This window comes from Protomyctophum bolini, assembly GCF_963924005.1.
Source record: "Protomyctophum bolini genome assembly, chromosome: 9".
NCBI lineage: Eukaryota > Metazoa > Chordata > Actinopteri > Myctophiformes > Myctophidae > Protomyctophum > Protomyctophum bolini.
In genome coordinates, this window is record NC_137870.1 from 21,315,130 (window position 1) to 21,338,979 (window position 23,850).

The 23,850-nt window shown below is 44.4% G+C and overlaps 1 protein-coding gene across 2 annotated transcripts in view; it reads right to left on the reverse strand.

The window, feature by feature from the left end:
- LOC308321615 (SPRY domain-containing SOCS box protein 4-like) overlaps window positions 1-23,850 on the reverse strand; it is a 58,721-nt gene that overhangs the window by 9,131 nt on the left and 25,740 nt on the right. For both annotated transcript variants that reach the window (XM_080772590.1, XM_080772589.1), the window contains one exon: window positions 15,838-16,723. In XM_080772590.1, coding sequence (XP_080628716.1) covers window positions 15,838-16,546 — 709 coding nt within the window. In that variant the 5' untranslated portion in view covers window positions 16,547-16,723. The remainder of the gene's footprint in view (window positions 1-15,837; window positions 16,724-23,850) is intronic.

The window sequence follows — 23,850 nt, forward strand, 5'->3', positions numbered from 1 at the left end:
GAGCACGCATTAACTTCTTCAAGGCTGTCTTCCAGGAGCTCGTCTGAAATTGAAGTCCCCAGCTCATTTTCCCATGCCAACGTAATAGCTGATGTAGTAGGTATGTTTGCCACTTGAAATGATTTATAAAGATGTGACACCCTCACGTCTGGTTCTATATTATTAAGAAGGAACTTATCTAGGGATGAAGGTGTAGCTCTCTCAAACGTGGGAGAAAAGTTACGGATGTAGTTCTTAACCTAAGAAAGTTACTCCTAGGGAGTGGACCACAATTCTTATATGAGACGATTTAAGATGACCCCATGTTATTCTCCATAGAGAAAAACTTCAGTGAACCAGGGGATGAGCGATTGCGTCAGGACTTTGGCTCTATACTAATAGTATAACAAAGTATAACGCTTTACAAACACCTACTGTATATCTATATTATAATTATTTAGCGCTTCAGTGTTGCCTGGCTCAGCTGCCTGTCATGCGGCGGATTCATTTCCTTCTCTCTCCGCTAGCAGTTCAGGCCGTCATCCCGTCGAGAACGAGGAGGCGGGTGGGGAGCCCACGGCAACTGGCACGGGAATTAGTCACTCGCGACCCGGACAGGCAGATGGAGTGACACACACACATACACACAATGTAATACATGAGGAGGGAATGAAGGAGAGGAGAGGATGAAGGAATGGAGGTGAATTTGGGACAACAGAGCGTCGGTGAGTCTGCTCTCACTGAGGTGGGACAGGTGACAGGCCCATCTCTGACGCATGCACAGGCCACTTCACACAGACACCATAAGAGGCATGTGGTCCAATAAGTCTGTCTGTGTGTGTGTGTGTGTGTGTGTGTGTGTGTGTGTGTGTGTGTGTGTGTGTGTGTGTGTGTGTGTGTGCAATATAAACAAGACCCACTTCTGTCTCGTTTGGAAATGTGGGCTGCAAAAGGTCCCATTTCACATCCTCCACTTCTCCGTTTGAACTCAGTACTCCTCTCTGGCGGCTGCTCCACCCTCCGAGAAGAGAGTGGAAGGCGATGGCAGGATTGTTGATTTCAAACTTTTCTTACCTAATAGATTAGCATACCAGTGTATCGGTGTTGTGTGTGACCTAGTTAAGATGTCAGTGTGTCTCCAAAGCAGCCCCGCATCGTGGTCCCAGAGTGCGTATCAGGGAGCGCACAGAGAGGGTTGTGGGGAGAATATATTTGGAGATGGACAGAATGAGTGCAAAAATAACATGACATAAAGGAGGGAGTAGGGGAGGAGGGCAAGCCATCACTCTCCACTATAATTGGAAATTCTAGTGTCCAAATTGAATCGTCCACTTGTGGTGGAATGCAATTGCTCAGCGAACCAACTCAAAGGAGGGGGGGGCAGGGCCCGGGGGTGTGTGTATGTGGAGTTGGGAGCAGGATAATATCTGACTCAACATTACCTGGCAGCACTGGGACAGATCGGAACACAGTCTGCTCCAAATGGCTGGCCACTGTTCTCTCTCTAAGGAGGTTCCCTGTCCTCCTCCACTCGGGGCAGACAGGCTCCCCAGGACACTGAGGACAGTTTATATTGAGGACCAATCTCACACTAATTCCGGCGAGCACGCGCACACACACACACACACACACACACACACGATCTGCAAGCTTGCTGGCAAGCAGCTAAAACGACAGCGTAGCTTGTTCGTTAGCTGTCACTAGTTAATTTGTTCCACCTGTGTACTCTCTCAGAAGCGCATTGAAGTGGGCACAGGGCAAAAGCAAACCCTCCGTTACCGTGATCGTTTTGCTTAACAATGATCAGAGTTCACTGTTTTTTGGCAATATGCTATGTGATGCTCAGTGTTCAAACGCGTCCGAACGCGTTCAAAGACCGATCGTTCACGAACTCGTTCATATTTAGGGTGAACGTGAACTGAACGTACTGAATTTCTGTTTGATGAACGTCATTGTGAACGCGTTCATTTCTGGCGTGTGTGAACGTCACTTTTTCACGTTCAACTTCGTTCAAGAGTGAGTGTTTCAATAGAGCCTTCCAGGCGAAATCCCCGGCACTAAAACACACCCTAAACATGCCTTAATATCTAGCGGAAAACCCACCAATAATTGTAATGGAGATATTGTAAACGTTGTCACTTTATTAATCCCAAAAGACTTCATTTGGAATAAAGTCTGCGGTTTTATATGGCTATGGGCTGTGGCAATAATAATAATAATATTTTTTTTTTTGAATGATGAACTATGAACGGAACTAGTTCATTTTTAAAATTTGGAACTGTGAACTGAACTAGTTCCAGAAAAAAAAATAACTTTCCCAACACTGGTGATGCTAGACTAGAGAGCATATGCTAATATATTATGGCTGCTAAGAACGGTTTATGATCATGCTCGTGTGTGTGTGTGTGTGTGTGTGTGTGTGTGTGTGTGTGTGTGTGTGTGTGTGTGAGTGAGAGACGTCAGACATTCCATTCAATGGAACTCTTTTGTTCTCACAGAACAAGGTGAGAAAGGTCAATCACCTCAGCTGCAGGCCAATCACCAAATTAATGTGCACGGAGGGACAGCAGAACATGAAGAGATTTCTTCTGACAGGAATGCACTAAAAACATTTTTTTTACATGCTCATATCGCATTCTCGCCGAGATAATATATTTTCGAGTTAATAAAAAAGGAAAACAATAATATATATTTTAAATAAAATAAAATAAAAAAACGAATGGTTCAAGCCCATTAATTAAGATTCGAGTGCCAACCCTAACGAGCGAACATTTGAACCTTGAATGTTTGAGGACAGCCTTAACACACCCCCCCCCCCCATCTCACCTGTATGATTAATATAAATAATAAAATGTTCATAAGTCAATACAATGACTGACTAGTACTAAAAGTTGGAGCATCTGTCTTTAGTCATATCACAGCCGTATAGACGGGGACAAATAAGAGCGTTCCTGCGGCAAGGCCCCAGACACACAACAGCAAGCATGCTGCCCACCCCGCAAACACCAAACACTGTCTCCTCTTCACAGACACAACACTAAGATAAACTGTTCCCACCGAAACTAACTGCCACATTTAGGCGTGTATCATATGCACTGAACGGGATTTGCCCAATTTATGTTTGGCCCAAATAGGGGGAGGGGGGTTGTTATGGTTGCAGAAATATAGTAGAAAGAAACTAGGTGAGACAAACCACAATGAGCCACTGATTAAAGAAAACAAGAAATCTTTAAAAAAAAGTATAAATGCATCCTCTCTTGCTGGCCTTGTTTGTCTGGGCAAACCATAATTTTGTATTCATTCCACACTACAGCGGGATACATAAAAACTGAAAGGAGGTATGGTATGCCTCAAGAGGAGTTAAGCTGTCAGGCATCTGGGGAGACGGCGAGCCAGAGGACTAAAGTGTTGAGTGATAGAAAGAGCGAGGCAGGATAAGAGAGCTGCATTAAAGCAAAGTGTTAAGGGACAATGCAGAGATGCAGTGAGGGGGGGGGGGGATCATAGTGTTACATAAATATACATATACCCTCACACCTATCAGTAAGAGAGAGAATACAACCATCTGGTAGAAGGGAGAGAGAGGGGAGAAGAAAAAAATAATGTGGAAAGATTCTAAAGAGCAATAAAGTAACAAAAGAGCAAAAACATGGTGAGCGGCTAAAATAATTAGAAGCTAGAACTAGCTTCAAGAAGAAGTGTAGAATGCTGAGTTGTGGAAAAGGGTGCCAGTGACATCTTCAAGCATGCATATATGATACTATGATGATACTTTCATTCTTCAGATAGAGATTATGCATCATTACTGCAACATGGCATATGACTATATCATACAGGGATATGCCCTGTATGATACATGCCTGTATGACACATGCCTTGTTGCATACATGTGTTGGAACATCCTACACAGGCTCAATTGATTCCACATACTGTGCATACTGGGAAACATGTCATTATTAGTGAGGCAATACGGATATCACAACAAAGAATCACACAGAATTCTGTATGATGATGCCTTGGGGAGATAACGAAAGGGTGGGAAAGGGCAGTAGAAGCGATTTCTTGCTTGTGACTCTAGGAACACTAGATCAGAAGATGATGGTGTTTTCTGCCTGCTTCCTCCAAGCTTCATTAGTGACACAAAAAAAGAAAACAATTTGTACACTTGCCAAGGCTCATTTAGCCTATAAAGATGCTTACAATACAACAGATACTAAAACAAAAGGGTAGAGACAATTTGTAGGAAGAGGAAGGGAGAGAATTATCTACTATCCTGCTACCCTAATAGACAGGGGTACATGAGCACCTGGCCGTTCATTCGTGCTCTATCTCCGACCAAGCCACACTTCCACCACACATCTCTCTATGCAAAATAAAACCTGCACACTCCCACAAAAGACATAGACTACATTGCATTCGCCAAAAATGTCTTCTTTACTGTTTAAATATTACTTTTCTGAAACACGCTATTCTTGCTCAACCTCAACAGCCTACGTCAGAATCGTCATGTTGGCGTCTACTACGCCAACTACGTTCACTTAATGGGGCCAGTCCTTCACAGTGACACACGCGTTAGATCAACCACGCGACCGGGATGGTTTCTACCCCTCAATGTCGTGCCTACTCTACACTGCCATCCGAAGGCCCCTCCCCCTTTCACTGCTCCTGTGTGTGACCTGTGAACTACTCTCTGACTGCACTGTGGCTTGATTTATATGTGCGAGGTTGAAATGTAATGCACATAAATTAATTATAGGTCCAGCAAGCAAATCATGATTGTCTGTTTGTGCTCAATAGGTCACCATCACATTCCGATTTTAGGTGTTGTGTTTTCTATGACATTTATTTGGGCCAGTAGTTTCATATCTATCCTTTTTCCGACCAACACAGAACATGCTAACGGTGTTAGCGCGTTAGCATCCATCTTGCTTTTCATTTATATGTGCGAGGTGGAAATGTAATGCACATAAATTAATTATAGGTCCAGCAAGCAAATCATGATTGTCTGTTTGTGCTCAATAGGTCACCATCACATTCCGATTTTAGGTGTTGTGTTTTGTATGACACTTTGGCCAGTAGTTTCATATCTATCCTTTTTCCTTTGACCAACACAGACCATGCTAACGGTGTTAGCGCGTTAGCATCACACAGCTTACAGCGTCAGTGTTGCATGAATACTTTCAACCATGACAATGCCGACTACTTTTGCTACACACACTTCCCAAGGATTATGGAGATGTCTTTATTTTTTTTTTAAGGTTGAGAAATGAAATAATTATGGTCGTTTCTAATCTCAGCATTTCACAAGAGAAAGACGTGGATGCCTTTCGCTGCGCTGTTGGCGTTGCCATGTCTCATAGAAACAAGTAAATAGGTCTTTAAAAAGAATCCCAAAACAAGCGCATATAACAGGGGTCTGTAACCTATTTTAAATGAAGTGCCATGTTTTTATTTTCTAGATAGTGAGTCAGCCACAAGCTCACATCACAACAATAATCCATGTAATAATCACAATAACAATACTAATAATAATAATCATAATAATCCTGCTACCCTAATAGACAGGGGTACATAAGCACATGGCCGTTTATCCAACAGCTTTCTCCGACCCAACCACACTTTCACCACACATCTCTATATGCAAAATAAATTCGGCACACTCCCAGAATACATATAGGCTACATTTCATTGAAAGAAATGTCTTAATTACTGAATAAATATTACTTTTGTCAACCACGCCATTGTTGCTCAACATCACCAGCCTACGTCAGAATCGTCATGTTGGCGTCTACTACGCCAACTACGTTCACTTATTGGGGCCAGTCCTTCACAGTGACACACGCGTTAGATGAACCACGCGACCGGGATGGTTTCTACCCCTCAATGTCGTGCATTTGCTGCGCCCTTCTAATGCTGCGCCACGCCTACTCTATACTGCTCCATGCGACTCGAACAGCGTCAGCAGCAGCAGCTCCGAGCCTCCGTCAGAAAGGCTGCCCACAGCACTGCACAGCCCCACACCCAAATGAATCGAATGAATGAATAAGGCGCTTATATCGCTATTGCTCAGTGGATGGGACATTTACATTAAAAGCAATCGGATGGACGCGTGGATAACGGCATGGTTGTGTGCAATCGGAGGGAAAGCTTCCATAATCCATATAGCTTCCATGCTAGCTGCTTCAGACACAGGGGAGGGGAGGGAGAAATAGTGCGAAATAGCGCTTATGCAACAATTACCCTAAAACACAAACACCTCAACTCGATGTCATTGTGAATAAGAATTTCGAGCGAAATAATAATTTTTGGAAGGACACTTTCACCCAGTATGAAGCTAAATGTGGAAGCCGTGTGTGTCACACCAAAACGGCTGACCTATAGAATCCTGTAACCAGCCTCTCGCACTGCCTGCGAGTTGGCTCCGTCTAAGGCTCCGTCTTATGAGCAAATTTAGAACTTCCGGTCTGACAGCTAGCAGATTTAAGACATCCGGTTGCTTTCAGAATAAAATAAGATTATTTAATTCGTTAATTAAATAATTTTTACATTACATTATTAGTATTATTATTACATTACAGTTATTGTAAAGACACACATTATGTTTCTGTGTAAAAATAAGTAATTAAATAACATAAAAAAGTTATCTAAATGGATAAATGCTATTCACTGGAGTGCATGGACTTTATAAAGTGGACACTGGACAAAAGACGGCTCCGCCAGGCAACTATCTGGACATACCCACGCGTTTGGGAAGATGTCCTCTACCACCCCACAGTCTCCGCTAAGCGGGAGAGGTGTAAAATTCACAGCAGCAGAGCTTCTACTGGGGTCAATGCAAAAAAATGTACCGTTTCCGGACCCAGAATGGACACTGGACAAAGAGGCCTCCGCGAGGCAACTATCTGGACATACCCACGCGTCCGGGGAGATGTCCTCTACCACCCCACAGTCTCCGCTAAGCGGGAGAGGTGTAAAATTCAGAGCAGCAGACCTTCTATTGGGGTCAACACTCAAAAAAGTGCCGTTTCCAGACCCAGAATGGACACTGGACAAAGAGGCCTCCGCAAGGCAACTATCTGGACATACCCACGCGTCCGGGGAGATGTCCTCTACCACCCCACAGTCTCCGCTAAGCGAGAGAGGTGTAAAATTCAGAGCAGCAGAGCTTCTACTGGGGTCAATGCAAAATAAATTACCGTTTCCGGACCCAGACTGGACACTGGACAAAAGACGGCTCCGCGAGGCAACTATCTGGACATACCCACGCGTCCGGGGAGATGTCCTCTACCACCCCACAGTCTCCGCTAAGCGGGAGAGGTGTAAAATTCAGAGCAGCAGACCTTCTATTGGGGTCAACACTCAAAAAAGTGCCGTTTCCAGACCCAGAATGGACACTGGACAAAGAGGCCTCCGCGAGGCAACTATCTGGACATACCCACGCGTCCGGGGAGATGTCCTCTACCACCCCACAGTCTCCGCTAAGCGAGTAAATGGGTGCTTATATTTCTATGTGAAATGTGGTGATGCTGGCATCACAATAGATGCCAGCATCACGCTGCCTCCGTCTAATAAGCACATTTACAACTTCCTGTTTGGAAACCGAAACAGATGCTTCTGACATTTGCCTGTGCGTGCTTAATCGTTGTACTTCTGAACACATTTCCCAAATCTCAGTGATTTATCCACACATCGCTCTGTGTGTGTGTGTGTGTGTGTGTGTGTGTGTGTGTGTGTGTGTGTGTGTGTGTGTGTGTGTCGCGTCGCCCTCCAGCTGCAATTGCGAGTGTGCGCTGTGTGCAGGGCACACTACTGAGTTTAAAACCACAGCTGAAACATGAAGTGGAGTCTGTCAATTCCCGCAATTTCCTTCTTCCCATATTGCGCTGCAACGACACTAGGATTGAGCCCCCCGAAGGGGAGCGAAATTCTAGTACAAGTGAAAAGGTGTACCCATACTCATTCTTTGTGCTCTATCTCCGACCGAACCACACTTTCACCACACATCTCTATATGCAAAATAAATTCGCCACGCTCCCCGAACTGACATAGCCTATTTTTTTGCCGTTCAAGTGTCTTATTTACTTTTAAAATATTACTTTTATGAAACATTCCTACACGGAACACGGAATCACTGCTGCCCCAACACGGTCAGAAACAAGCCCAACCAGCCCACAAACAAGCCCTTTAAACCACGCTACTTACATACACTACAACTCGCTTACAATTCGCAAACCTGGCAACACCCTGCCTCTTACGTCACCAGCTCTGTTGCCAACTACGTTCACTTAATGGGGCCAGTCTTTCACAGTGACACACATGTTACATGAACCACGCGCCCGGGATGGTTTCTACCCCTCAATGTCGTATTTGCTGCGCCCTTCTAATGCTGCGCCACGCCTACTCTACACTCACTGCTTGCAGCAGCAGCACTCGCTGGGAGCTGGGTCTGCAGGCGACCCTCGCGCAGGACATTGATGAGAGACAGAAGGAACAGGAGAGATTATACGATCGCTATTTCGCTTATTCCATCTAAATCTCTTTATTTACAAAACAAATGACTCGACGATTCCCTTAGTTACATCAACATTGTTCTTTGACATTAATCGGATTGTGCCAACATATCACCCTTACACCGATCACTTTGCCTATTTTCGCCACACAGCCAATTTACTTCCGCGAGCGGCCGGGCCATTCCGCCCATGCGAATGCATGGAGAAAAAAAAAAGACGAAAATCCAGCTGTATCGGAGCAGTGCCACACACACACACAGTCAGTCACACACACACACACACACACACACACACACAGAGAGGAGTTGACAAGTGAGAGAACGAGACGGCTGTTGCGTTTCACCATGGCCAGTGCTGTTGTAGACAGCGACGACGATGATACACGGAAATAAGTGTGGAAAAGAAAACGAGCAGACATCACAAAGAAATCGATCTGTCCAACGACGATGGTACAAAGACAACAACACAGCCAACTATATTCTTATAGAGAAAAGCTCTCAGCTAATTCGCCCCGTGCAAAACAATTAACGCACGGAGTTGCGGTCTGCATAGCTGCAGACATGCGACCACTATCAGTGGTGGAAAACGCTGGCTTTCAATATTTAATGAGAGTTGCAGAACAGCAGAACCACGTTACAAAATGCCATGCAGGTCACACATGTTTTCACTCCTAAAATGTATCAAACTAATAATACACGTGAAACGTTGCCCGTTAAAATCGTTTTGTCTAAAAGATCGTCAAATATATGGCCGTTAGTACTGTTAATTCAACATCCGGTGAGGGGAGGATACGGATTGTGTATGGAAATCAGCGCATACAGTGGGTGGGCTTTAGACCGGATGTAAGCCACATCCACTAAATGTACACTAAATAGAAATAGTATAAAATACTGCATAAAATGGTGTAGCCTACTGCAGCTATTTATAACCAGGTAGTGTATAAGTGAAATTGAACACTTAAATTAGTATTTAATACTTGAACTAACAACAGATGGGTCTATATACTATTTGACTTTTTTTTTTTTTCTTTCTTTTACTTACTTAGAGCTTAACAAGAATGTTACAAGTCATCTCATCTTAAAGAAACATTTAAAAAATGTTAGGGCATAAAACCCAAAGTTGTTCAACCTTTTATTATTCTCATTCTGATTTGTTATTTATAGAAAATAAATGTGACTTATTGGGAAACAAGTGTTTTTCTTTACAAACCAAGATATTGGCCTAAATTATAATGAATATAGCCCTCAATGCTGAAAAAGAAGGTTTTAAAAAAATAGATTGAAAAAATTTCATCGAACATCGAAGCAAATCGTGAGCTTCACATCGAAAATTGAATTGAATCGTGGACTAGGCGAATCGTGATAGCGAATCGAACATCGAATCGAATCGTGAGCTGCAACTCGAAAATTGAATTGAATCGTGGACTAGGCCAATCGTGACAGCCCTAATGTATACATACGCCTGCACGCGCACACACACGCACATGCACGCCTGTAAGGCCCCCCCCACACACACACACACACACCAACATGCGATTCATTAAATAACTATTTCTCCGCACGCGCGCACACAACATTATTCACGTGAAGCCTACAGGGAATTACCGACGGAATGTATATACACACACACACACACACACACACACACACACACACTCCCGGCTCACACGCTTAGAATTTATAGATGCGCGATTACATAACAGCTGGGCGTCATTATAGCCACACACGTCTCTAACTTGCGGTCACAGTCGCGAAACTTTTCAGTTGTGTGGTACTTTTATATTGATTTAACTGCAACAGAAAGTTCCCATCTCCCAGCCACGGAGCTGAAACAAAAAGCAACACTGTTTGTTTCTGGCCAGTGTTGCCAAATACGCGATTAGTAAGTAATGTAATTTAATTTATCAGCGATTTTGGGATTATTTTTGTAGATTGAAAAAATATTGGGGGTCCTTTGCTCTTGCCATGACAATGTTTGAGAACCACTGCTCTAAAACAATATTAGACAAAGTTTGAGACACAAACACATTGCTCTCTCTCTCTCTCTCTTCTCCTTTTGTATAAATTAAATAGGCCTATTCATGATTCTGCTTATAGAGAAGTAGCCTATGTTAGTTTGTTTTATGGACTTGAGAGCTACTTTCAAAACCACCAGCTCAACATACCCACCAAATAAAACTATCATCCCATTGCTGCAAATAGTGACAAAATGTAATTGAGGGGCCTTTCATATAAACGCACATGGAATGGGAAATAGAGGGGGAAAAATGCAAATCGTAGGCTTTTATTTTTGTTGGTATTTGACTTTGCTACTGATGATTGTAAGCAACAACAAGTATTGCATTGTGTGTTTGAGCTGACAGGCCCTTTTTGATGTCAATCAATCAAGTCATCTCAGGTCATCTAAAGCGGCAGATGCAAAAATCGTTTTTTATATTACCATTAAATATATTTTTAGTGCCATGTCATGTGGTCTACCTGCAAAGCCTTTGGAGATCGTGATCTACCATTTGGCCACTTAACGTCAGATCAGGGGTTTTTCTCGGCCAGCGCCAAAAATGCTCCCCGAAAGCATAATCGCAGCAAATACCGGCCACTGTGTACGAGCCTTAACATGTTGACTACACTACACTACACATAATAACTAATAACCCGTTTTCAGCTTAAAGCAATTATATTTCATTGAAGCAACTCCTTAGCATTGTTTTCATACCATGGATGTGATAAGAAAATGTATCAAACATAAGGGAAATATTAAATAGTATCGGGTGTACCAGTTTGGGCTTTTCTTTTTTTTCAATGGGGCAATACATTGATTAAACAAACGTTTGATTGATTGAGTTGTACAATGTTATACAACCCTAAACTACTTTTAGAATACACTACACAATACAATACAATTTTAGAACATATAATATTGGCCAATATGTCAAATATGTAAATATTACATATAATGGCATTGAATGGAAGCGGACCATTTGTAACACATGTTACAAATGACCCGCTTTTGCAAGTTTTCTTTGCAGTTGCTTACAGACCAGAATGAATGTGAATTCCGTCTAAACACGATGCAAACTAATGAAGAACATAAGCATGAACACATCCATGTGGATTTTTATTCACCAAAGACAAAAATTGTAGCACACATATACTCCAGGTGTAAAATTATACGCATTTTGAAGGTAAACACTTCAAACTTCCTTGCTGTACACATACTGACGCGATGGCGTCATGGTGGCGTTGACCAATCAAGAGATAACGTCCATGTTACAACCGTGAAGCGTTACAACCTTGGCGGCTCTCCCCTACATTTGTTACTAACATTAGGTTGTGGCGAAGTAGAAACGTGGCGAGCAGATAGTGTGTTTTGGACAAACAGGCTAGGTATTGGTGTTGATTTGGGTCAACTGGACAAACAGCGTGGTGTTGTTTTGTGTCTGTGTTTGTGTTGGAGCACCTCAGTGTGGCCGTACAGGTCATGTGCAACCTCTTCCACAGAGAGATGGAGACACTAAATCTCAGCTGGACAAACATGTTGGCACGCATGCATCGCTGCCTTGCATGCTGTGTGCTACTGTTGAGTCTGTCACTTACTTTGACTGATTTATGGCATTGTCTTTCTGTTAAAATCCAACTATGTTAATTTAAGAAATCTGGGCATATAGGTCATTGTTTATTCTCTGTGCACACGTGTAGCCTATTGTATGTCAGACTGTATGTCTGTCCCAGTCACAATCCTTTAGTAATTAGGCTGTGGAAATATTCAGGACAAAACAATGGTACATTTCCAATAACCCATCCGTTACTACATGTGGAGTCAACTCCCGCCATTTATTTCTTCCCATAGTGCGTGGCGAAGTAGCTCTGGGATGAGTGCGCGCGAAGCGCGCACGAAATTCTAGTAACCTACATTTCTTTACCCACTACCAGCTTCATGCTTGTAATGCACAGCCAGTGAATGACTGTTAAACTGGCTGCCTTGTGTCTGTCAGATAAGTGTATTGATGTCACATAATTGACTGTGTGAGACACTAGATCAAATGAAATCATCTTTTAAATCATCTTGGGTTCCACATGGGAATATGTTATGTTACATGGACAGATTTAGGACGATACCCACTCATTTTGAAAGTTAAGAATAGAGCATTTACATTTTATAACCACCTAACAGAAAGCAACCCAGGCACGCTCCACAAGAAAACCTCAAACCAGGGACGTAGCTGAACATTTGGTTGCCCTAATCGTAGGATATTTGTGCTCCCCCCTCCCGACGAGAGCGCTGCTATTCCTCATGCAGATTGACTATTGTTGCTGTTTGCGAGGACGCACACGTGGCCGCTCGTGACCATCGGGACTATGTCCCGATGTTTAGAGTACCAGTAGGTGCAAAAGTGGCGCTGTTGTGCCAGAAACAGAGAGACTTGTTTGAGCCAGAAAATCTACTGAATGTACCACACACACACACACACACACACACACACACACACACACACACACACACACACACACACACACACACACACACACACACACACACACACACACACACACACACACACACACACACACACACACACACACACACACACGTTTTCTCATGCTAATAAAGCTCCTTTGAATTGAATGTGTACATACTGTATGCAACAAAACAACATACAGATGCGCACGTGTCACAATCACACAAAAAAGCCTGAAGTCTTATTTCCATTGTGGTCCTTTAAAGAGACTTCAGACTATCCCGCCATGCTTTAGGGGATTTTGTCAAATATGTGTCGTCTTGTACACCCCCTGAATGTAACCTTTTTTCCTCCCTCTCTCTTTAAACAACAACGTGATCAAGGTGGTGTTCCATTATTCAATGACACCACCAGCAGAGAACAGAGAAGATCAGGGGGAAGATCTTCTTCTTTTTTTGCCAATAAATTCATTCCAACTACTGTACACGACGTCCTGATCTCTGCCGTTCCTTGGATATGTGAGTTGCAAACTAACCTAAGAAATACAAGTCAAATTACAGTGTGATACGAGTCAATGCAATGTTCTAAGTGGCTTGGATGTCAGTTAAGTCCCCACTGCTCCCCAGTAGAGTATCATGATAGGGTGAACATTATAGGCAAAATTAAGTGAACATTCGCCGAAAATATACAAGCTCATAGCTTGAGCTTGTAGATCAGCTGTTTCTGCTATTTTCACTGTGCCAGAGCAGAGACACGGCATGCTACTGGAGAAATGTTGGAAAACGATGTGTGTTAAAGCAGCTTCCTGAGTAAACAAGGCTGCAGCCACTGAAACTGTGGGCTTTTTATAGATCAATGCAGGGCACAGAAAATAAGGTATAAAATAAATCACAGCATGCAATTTGCATCTCTCGCTTCCTCACTCACTTTATTCTCAAGCATGTTTTTAACCTAAATCTTATACATTTGACAAACAATTAAATCAGTCTTATTTATTTTAGTTTATTTAGTATTTGCAACTGAATTTGTTTATTTGAAACTGTGTGTTTTTTACGTGGACCCCAGGAAGACTAGCCGGTTGCTATGACACCAGCTAATGGGGATCCTTAATAGTCATTGCATCTTGCTCAGTGGTCGAAGCGACTAAACTTTCAGGATGAAATCCTTGCCGACTGGCTCCCTTGTAGTCTGTGCTACAATCTATTTTTCACCTATCTGGAAAAGTCTTCTTAAGCCCATCACACACCGTCTGCGACCGCCGCGCGTCAAAACAGCCGCCTCCATTATTTTCAATGAACCTATCGCACACCAGCGGCGTCCGACGCTCGCTGACGCCTCGCCTGGCGCGCCGATAGAACCAGTTCTATTTTCCAGGAGGCACCGTGCGGCAACGCGTCGCGCCGCGTCTGACGGAGCCGGTGTGTGTTGGGCTTTAGTATGGTTTACTACTGTATCTGCTGGCTCCAGCTGAGATTGGTTGATTGCAATTGCTAACAGCAAAACCTATCACTACTGCTGTTGTTGGTGGGAATAAACACAAAAGCACCCGGGAGGAAGTGGACTAAGAAAGGGGAGGAGCCAAACCAAGTTCCTGTTTCTTTCCCATAAACTCCCCCTTTTTACCGAATGGGTTCCCAGACTATATTGCATGTGTTACACGGTAGAGTTAGACACTGGCTATGTCTTCAAGCATGTGTTTACACAGTAAAGTTTCAGCACAAGCCCAACAGGGCCCGGTTTCACGCTGACACTTTATGCTAATTAGTTGAGGTTGGGAACGTTCTCAGCACATAGACGGTGCATGAACACATCACTGCATGCCTGGCTTACATCTCACAGTGGATGTTTTCCCACCACCTCAAGCTCAATAGAGATAAAGGTGAGCTGCTCTTCTCACTATGCTTGTGTGTCTGGGTATTTTCAGGCCCATTGAGTTCTAGTACACGGACGATAGAACCGAAAACATCTCCTCCTCACCCTTCATTTCTACATCTTATTGCCTCAATAGCCCTCTCCTGGTACTATAGCCATGGCTGTGTTGTTGAACTTTGGGTCGATTCAGCAGTTATCTGCCCTGGGGAAACACACAGCCTTGCCTCAGCACTTCTACATTATGAGCAGCAACCCCCCAAACACATTGTTCTGTTGTGAAGAAATGCCATCATAAAAAAGAAAAACATTGTGAAAGAATTACATGCCGACATCTGCCCCTTCTCATCTGCAACGCTGCATAAAAACACATGCAGACCTTGCAAGTCATTTATAGTTTATAATTTATAATTTATAGCCTTTATCGCCCCTGAAATGAAGCCCAATATGTGTACCTAGTCCTATGGCAAATACAGCTGTACAAGAGTTCAGTGAATGCAAAATTTGGTATACCAGGGTATTTTTCATGAAGTTGCACGCAGAGTTCTGTTGATGAGGGAGTATGCTAAACTTCAACAGGGATTAGGTGGAAATCCCTGGAATGAGAATGAGGAGTTCATTGGAAGAATATTGAATAGACATCCTCAGACAAGAAAAAGGGTGGGGGAGGGGGCAAGCTAGTGCTCAGAACTTGCCAAGTTTGAATAAAATAAAGAGGTTTTCTCTGTAAGCCATTTGGTTTGTAAGCCTGGGACACGATACGGCACATAACAATTCGATCTGTAGCGTGTTTGCATCCAGCATTTATACATTACACAAGCACAGGCAGATAGAGCACCATTTTGAAATATAAGACAAAATCTTTGCTCAACCCAAATGGACACGACTGAACAAGAGAACGCAAGATGCAGACAAACTGCAGAAAATAACTCATTTTTTCTCTCCTTTTCCCAGTTCTCTTCCAATGCAGCTCATACATCATTACAGTGCAACTAGCTGACGTGTCATGTGTGTTGTACTTACGATCTAGTCCGTTAACGTAGCAGATAGAGACCTCACAGTGTCCCCACACGGCACTGACGACGGGGTACAGCCTCTTGCCCTTTAACCCCCTAAAGGCCACGCCCAGATACTGTCCATCCACCATAAAGCTCAGAGTGCCCTCGTCCATATCAAGGATCACCGTCAGAGAGTCCGGCAGCACAAACGACTCGTCTGCCTCTAGGAAACAGGGGTAGGTGGGCGGCGAGGTGGAAGCAGGCCGGTTTTTCCCGTCATGGTAGAGTCTGTTCCGCCCCAGGTCCCAGCCCCAGGATTCAGAGTCCGAGCCCACTAGGGCCGTGTAGCCTACCGAGTGTAAAGGGGCCTCAGCAGAGGCCACGCCAACCACGGCGTGAGTGCCTCTTTGCCTGGCTGGCCAGTGGATCTTCCACACATGGAGGCCCCGGGTGTAGCCCACCCTGCCCCGTATGCAGTCTGTGCTCTGTGCCACAGGGTGGCGGTGGAACGTCAGCTTGTCGTCCTCCTTAACAAAGACGTTGAGCGAGCGGTCGTCTGGGTTCCAGGCATGGCGCAGCTGCGTCTCTGGGCTGGCCGGGGGCATGTCCAACAGCAGGTCCAGCCTGGGGGGGCGGCAGAAGTCCGGGCCACGCAGCTCGCGCCGCACTGGGCGGTACGAGGGCTCACCACGCACATCCACCGACTTGATGCTACCAGAGATCTTCTGGCCCATGGCTGGGCAGTTTCAGCAGGGATGGATGGAGGGGAGGGACAGGGGGAGAGGTGAAGCAAGGGTGATGATGGAGGGGTAGGTTTCACCGCTACCTCATGGACTCTGTGGCCACTAGGGGTGTCCTACCCGGAGAGATGCTGTCACACTCACAAGGTCTCTACCACAGAAAGAAGGCTCCTGAAACAAAGAAAAAGAAAACATCACACATGTATACCGTAATTAGAATTTACCCAACCGTAGGTTGCACTGTGCAGTAAATCATAGACATAGGTGATCAATTTGCTCTGGCTGCAGGCAGTGATGTTGGCTATTTTCATCAGTTCATTACAGAGCTGGCTGCATGCTGTCGGATTTTACTGTCAGCAGGTAAATTATTTTAAACGTGGCTATTAAGATTAGCAATAATTTGATAAATGAACAGGTACATGAGTACAGACATTATCGGCGATACAAAATTGTACAATGTGTACATTGTAAAAATTCAGTGAACATTCAAGAAGCAATTAGGAGGCTAATACTTTATTTAAAAAAAAGCTTAGCTCCTCGGCCAAGGGATTCTTCCCCTTAATCCAATGGAGTTAACAAGAGAGAGTGAGAACGCCCTTGGCTAATTCTGCAGCAGCTTCCATAAGGCTCCGGAAAAGAGGGAAGATGAGAAGGGAGAGAAAGGGGAGGATGAACTCCTCATGCACGCTTCTGAAGACAGAACACATTCCTCCCGACCTCCTCAGTTACAGTACCAACCCACACACACCCTCCCCAAAGGCATGTGTACAAATGTATTTCTGTCACTGGATACAGTGAAAACTGCTTTACAAACTAGGCACCAAACATAAGCAAATGGAGGCATCTCTGCCAACCACACATTAAAACATTCAGTAGACAGCCAAGAACATGCTACACCACAATGGAAATAACTACAAGTTGTCTGCCCATACGGTTCTGCCTTGTCCCCTCTTGACCACCAAACGACTTTACTACTACCCCCCCCCCCCCCCCCCCCCTCTCTCTCTCTCTGTGCCACCCCCACAAAGGATGAAAGATGAGGGCAGGGTGACTCCGCATAACACCGTTTTTTTAAGCAACCTTTCAGTCCATCTTTCTGTCATACAGGGAATCTATATAGGGACATTTATACTCCTTACTTTCTGTGAGCATAGTCTGGCAAGATGTAGGCCTAGTCTTTCAGAAACGTGCACCTTGAAAGGCAAGCCCAAATGTGACACCTCTGCTTCTGTACAAGACTCAGAACCAGCTGTTCCAAATAAATCTGCTCTTCAAAAATCAACCCCCACCCCCCTTATGTCATGGCCTCTCACTCCCAGTCAGTTTCCCAGGAAGAAACGGCATGTGAAGAAGGACAGTTGAAGTGTCTCTGACCCAACGTGTAAAGCCCACTGACTGCAGTAGGATGGGGGAGGGCTCGCACATTTAGAGTCACAAAGTAGACTCGCTGTATCACGCTAACACACTGAGTCACTGGGATCTCACATGCCATCATGATTGGTAACAGCAGCAGAGAGTGCTTTTCTTTTAGCATAGAGCATAGAAAAAGGAAAAAAAAGCTGATATTATTGTATATTAGATCTATATTGTAGTACAATCATAAGTTATCCGTTTGGCCGCCATTGCTGCAGGGTTATTGCGCCGACAAAGGAACGTGAAGCCGATGCGTCAATCAGCATGTTGAGATTGCGATACCAGCATTGGTTAGTTATTGCGTGGATAAAATAAGCTCTCCCTCCCTCCGTCCCTTTCCGCCTTTCTCTCAGCCCTGTCATTGGAGATCTCCATATATCTACGCATGTGATCTCATTCCCAAAAGAAATCGTTGATTTGCGCATGAAGTATGGGCATACAACTGCTGCCTAACAAAGTCGATTTGGGAATGTGACCTGCACATTTACACAGACAGGTATGGCCATATTTGGTGTGACAATATATTTGGGCAATGTGACACAGCATCTGGGCTTATTGCGTTCATTGTGATGAAAACCTAGGGAATGGAATTCTCCTGCCATACTTATTTTTCATCACACCGTTTTCTGCTATTTAGCTTTTGCGTTTTCTTTTTGTACCACATACACCAGTGCAAACAAAGAGGTCATAAGGGAAAAAGGAAAGAACATCAACTGTATGTATTGATCAACTATAGGCCTCTGGGTGAGAAGCCCAGGTTAAGGTGTTGTGTCCTGCCTCCTAGTGACCTGTACCAGCTGCCAGAGGGGACATGCTGAAAAAGATGGTGAGCTGGTTGGAAAGTCATCTGTGATTTTGAGTGTGTGTGTGCTGTGTGTGTGTGTGTGTGTGTGTGTGTGTGTGTGTGTGTGTGTGTGTGTGTGTGTGTGTGTGTGTGTGTGTGTGTGTGTGTGTGTGTGCGCGCGTGCTCGTGCGAGAGAAGTAGAAATAAAACTGAATGAAATTTTAAGAGCGTAACCTGACTAGACTCAACAAAACAAAGGTTTTTTGGCCACTGGCTGTAACAGCCAGGGAGCCTATACAGATGTCCTATGTCCTATGTGAGTCACTTTGGACGACCTTTTGATGACTGGCTGCAGAATGAGCACGTGACCTTCATGTCTGCTGGAAACCTTGTCCGTGAGTGACCTCATCTGCTGGACCACGTCTGCAGCCAACTAGCAGAAGAGAAATCGATAGGCGCAGCACTCTGCACAACACTCGGGTGCCTTCTAAAGACCTCTAAAAAGCTCTGGTCGAATCAAGAACCAAATTGTTGAATTTTTCATATTTAGGTCTGGTTTGTGTTCACACCGTCTCTGCCTCCCTCCACAGCACTATCGTTGTGTAAATGTACTGGTCAGCTCCGAAAGGTCCAAATCTATGAGAATTCAAGAAGAGAGGATTAGAGGCCATTTGAACAGGCCATTCAGAGCATTTCTAGGGAAAATCACTTCATTGCCATAGACAACAATGGAGAAGCGAATTATGATAGCTTTCATTATTGTGACCTCCAATTAAATAACAGTGGAAACAGTATGAGCACAGCTCAAAGACATGCGTTTATCACGGCCACTTACTGTATAGTTAAAACAGTTTCAGTCTGAAACGGAAGCCTGTACGTTTCTGAACCAATCAGAGCATCGCATCCCTTCAAGCTATGGAATGTTAGTAGCTCCGCTACACACAGTTTGTTTACAAGTGAGAGACAGATGGCCAGCTGCAGCAAAAAGAAAAAGCATGTTTGCTACTACGTGGCTTATTTCTAAACAATAATGTTTTTACTGTAGATACATATTTTAGCGTACTGCTGATTACGTTTAAAATGAGTAAACTGTATGGATGAGAGTAGTTCTGTTTGAAGGAACGTGCAGCAATGGGAATGGAACAGTCAAACAGTTGAATGAAATCAAGATTCTTCGGGCCGCGTTACATCATCACTCACACAGCATGTTTTCGTTGTTCCATTCCACAGTCGTATAGAGCGTCGCAGTCCCTCCCCCTTTCACAACGACGAGTGGCCCAGGAAATGAATCCCAATGCAATAGGCATTTCAGAACGTATTTATTTAAAGACCTTTTAAGCGTCGTACGAAGCCAACTCTTGTCGTGACAAATCATGACAACACACACAATATTTTGGACCAAACAAATAATTACAAAGAAGAAAAACAACAAAAAAAGTGTTGTAACCTGCCGTTTTTTTTCTACTTTCTAATTCTTTGTTTGGCCCGAGAAATTGTGTGTGTTGTCATGATTTGTCACGACAAGAGTTGAGTTCGTACGACGCTTAAAAGGTCTTTAAATAAATACGTTCTGAAATGCCTATGGGAAAAATGCATTGGGATTCATTTCCTGGGCCACTCGTCGTTCTGAAAGGGGGTTCTAACCCAACCCTAACCCTAACCCTGGGAGTTTTTCTTTCTTCCAAATATGTGGAGCATATCAAAACTGAACAGTGAAAGTTAGAGATAGGAGTGAGTGAAAGCAATTAAGGTGATTACAAACAGGGGTTACATCCCCAACACAGCTGAGACAAAATGCAGTCCACAGACACTGCAAGTCTCTCATGGCCACCACAAATGAAAAGGTTTTAGTTTCCATTATTTACAGCCATGAATGATGTACCCTGCCATTTGGAAGAGAATGAAGGGACTATTTATCTTGCAGCATAATGTACTGAGGGACAAAGAGATTGTGCTCACAGTGGCGCATGGGCTCAGTCACAAATGCCCTGTGTACGGGTGTGGGTGCATGCGTGTGTACGGGTGTGGGTGCATGCGTGTGTACGGGTGTGGGTGCATGCATGTGTACGGGTGTGGGTGCATGCGTATGTGGGTGCATGCGTGTGTACGGGTGTGGGTGCATGCGTGCATCATGAACCGATGCCCTGTGTACGGGTGTGGGTGCATGCGTGTGTATGGGTGTGGGTGCATGCGTGTGTACGGGTGTGGGTGCATGCGTGTGTACGGGTGTGGGTGCATGCGTGTGTACGGGTGTGGGTGCATGCGTGCATCATGAACCGATGCCCTGTGTACGGGTGTGGGTGCATGCATGTATGCGTGCATCATGAATCCAACACAAATTGCTTACATACATATACACAGGCGCTCTACACAGGCGCTCAGTACACAGCACAGACACAACTGATTCACTGCCCTCAAGGGAAAACACTGCATGGACAGATAAGACAATTACATGACAAGCCAAAGAGAAGGACCCTTGATGAGGAGATAGAGAGCAAGTGATGAGAAAGAAGCAGCATGGTGTTTCAGACCAGTCCTACAATCAGAGACCAATCGATCTATAGCTGATCCAAGATCCATACAGAGGAGTTTGCAAACCAACCACCAACTAGGACAAGAACAAATCCAGTCCAATGCAGATGCACCGATTTGTACACACAAGTGTATCTCTCAAAGCACATCACTTCTTAGACCATTACCACAAGTAAAGCAGCAAACACATGCGCGTGTGCACATGCGTGCCTGCGCAGTCTACACACATCCCTAAACTCAGAGGACAGCAAGGTACACACACACCATCTGGTGTTTACAAAGAGTTTCAACCAGTCTGACTCTCTGTTCGCTTTGCCAAACACAGAGGAGACAGGGAGTAGCAGAAAGAGAGGAGATTAATGTCGAAGGCTAGAGAATCCTGAGGGGGTCAAGAGATTAATGTAGGAAGTTTCAACACACAGGGGCATGGCTGGTGGTGAATCTCTCTGAGGAGCCCAAAGCAAGATGTACAGAACAGGCGGAACTTGAGAAGTAGAAATGGAAGAGGAGAGATAGGACCTGAACTTTACAGGGAAAGGAAAAATCAGGACAGTTGTTTGACGATAATAAGGAAGGCTGATGAATTGAAAACACCAAAATAGACAGATTCTCAGAATAAAAAGGTCAGGGTCAGTTAGAACAAATGACTAGAAACCAACATCTCTTCACAGAGTGAAAGTTTAGTTAAAATGTTATGTCAATCCCCAAATTCCTAGTCCTAGACCACTGAAAACCACAAATTATATTTAAAATATGCCAATCTACAAGCCGACTTCGCACCGTGACTTTGTAACGAAGCGCATATGAGATTGTAGATGTTCTATTTCGGAAGATATTGCCTACAATGACAAGCCTAAAATAGGGACACCAGGTTGAAAGTGGTAAATAAAGTTGGGACAAATTGGCTGCACAATGCCGATACTGAAATATTGTCCGATGTGTCTGTCTGAATGATGGGACAAATCGGCTGCACCATTGGCGATACTGACATAATGCCTGATATGTCGGTCTGAATGATTCTGCTTCCCTCTTTCCTTTGCTTCTGACCTTTCTCTCCCTCCTACTGTCCAACAGCCACTGCAGGGCTTACTCAGGGTCAGTTTGTGTCCACCAGCCACTGCAGGGCTTACTCAGGGTCAGTTTGTGGAAATCACTCAAAACTGACAGAACCACCCCCACTTTTCCGTTTGACTCTTCTCTCCATGAAATTTTAATTCCTCCCCACTGATTTTCTCCCCCTCTGAGAGCAGACTGTTCTATATAGTATACACACACATACACAAGCAGTATGAACTTGTTATCTGGAGAGGACGAGAGGCCATCATATGATGAAGGCCACTGGTACTGTGACGACCATTGTTAACATATCAAACGCTCTGCGCCAGTCCAATGCAAACACACACCCACACACAGCTCCAGGCTACGCAAGCCGAGCACACATTGGTGTGCGAGGGCTTTGAAGTCTGTCACACACACACACACACACACACACACACACACACACACACACACACACACACACACACACACATCAGTGCTCAGATGTAAGAACATCAGCTGAGGGCAATGATGACATGGCACCGCACATATGTAGTCCTCTCACACAGGCTGCCAAAGTCAACCCGATGGGCTTTTAGGAGTCCAGGTCTATTGTCAGTGTTAAGGTGAGACAAGATGACAAGGTGGGATAGTGTCCCCTAAAGGGGGCACTATCATGCTTTTGAAGTGCATTTCAGTTATTGATGATTATCATAGTGCATAGAAACAAATTATATACCATACAATCCATATTAACAGAAATGTTCCCCGTCCGTTTTGTAACACACACACACACACACACACACACACACACACACACACACACACACACTTAACGCCTTAATTGCCCGGGGTTATTTAATCCATTACATTATAGCGCCCAGTCGATTTATAGCAACGGAGCACTATACGGACGGACCAGATGTGGCTGTATAGCAGCTAGATGTAGCCAAACCACTCTCGATGCGATCGACAACAACGGGAGGTAAGAATAAATCTATCACGACTAGCGACTGGCGACTGGACAGTGGAGGGCCGTCTAACACAGGATATTTTTTTATAATTAGACGGGATGATTTAGATTATTATTAACGTTTTAAGATTTTCTTTGTTGTCGGCTAAACAGGGGGGGGACATTTTCGATGACGTCTCACTGTTGCGCAACATCGAGGATTGCGCAACAGGCGCTCCCAGGCTGTGGAGCGATGCGATTCCTTTTTCATATCAATAAACTTCGTCGGGCGTTAATAATAGAAAGGACAAAGAACTTCGTCCTGGGCGATGGGGGTGTTAACGAAGTACATCGACTGGCAAGCCCAAGCAACAGACGGTGGTCTAATCCAAAGCACTGCCTCATTTTCTTGGCACAGAATTAGCATACATTTGTTTTGTAAAACAGTATACAGTAATGCCCCCCTCTTCTCCACTCCATCCTTTCCTCCTCTCAACTCCCCACAGCCTTCCTCCTTCTGTTCCTTCTCTGTCCTTATACAGCTCTTCCCTAGGAGGTGCTGTCCATCAGCCACTGCGG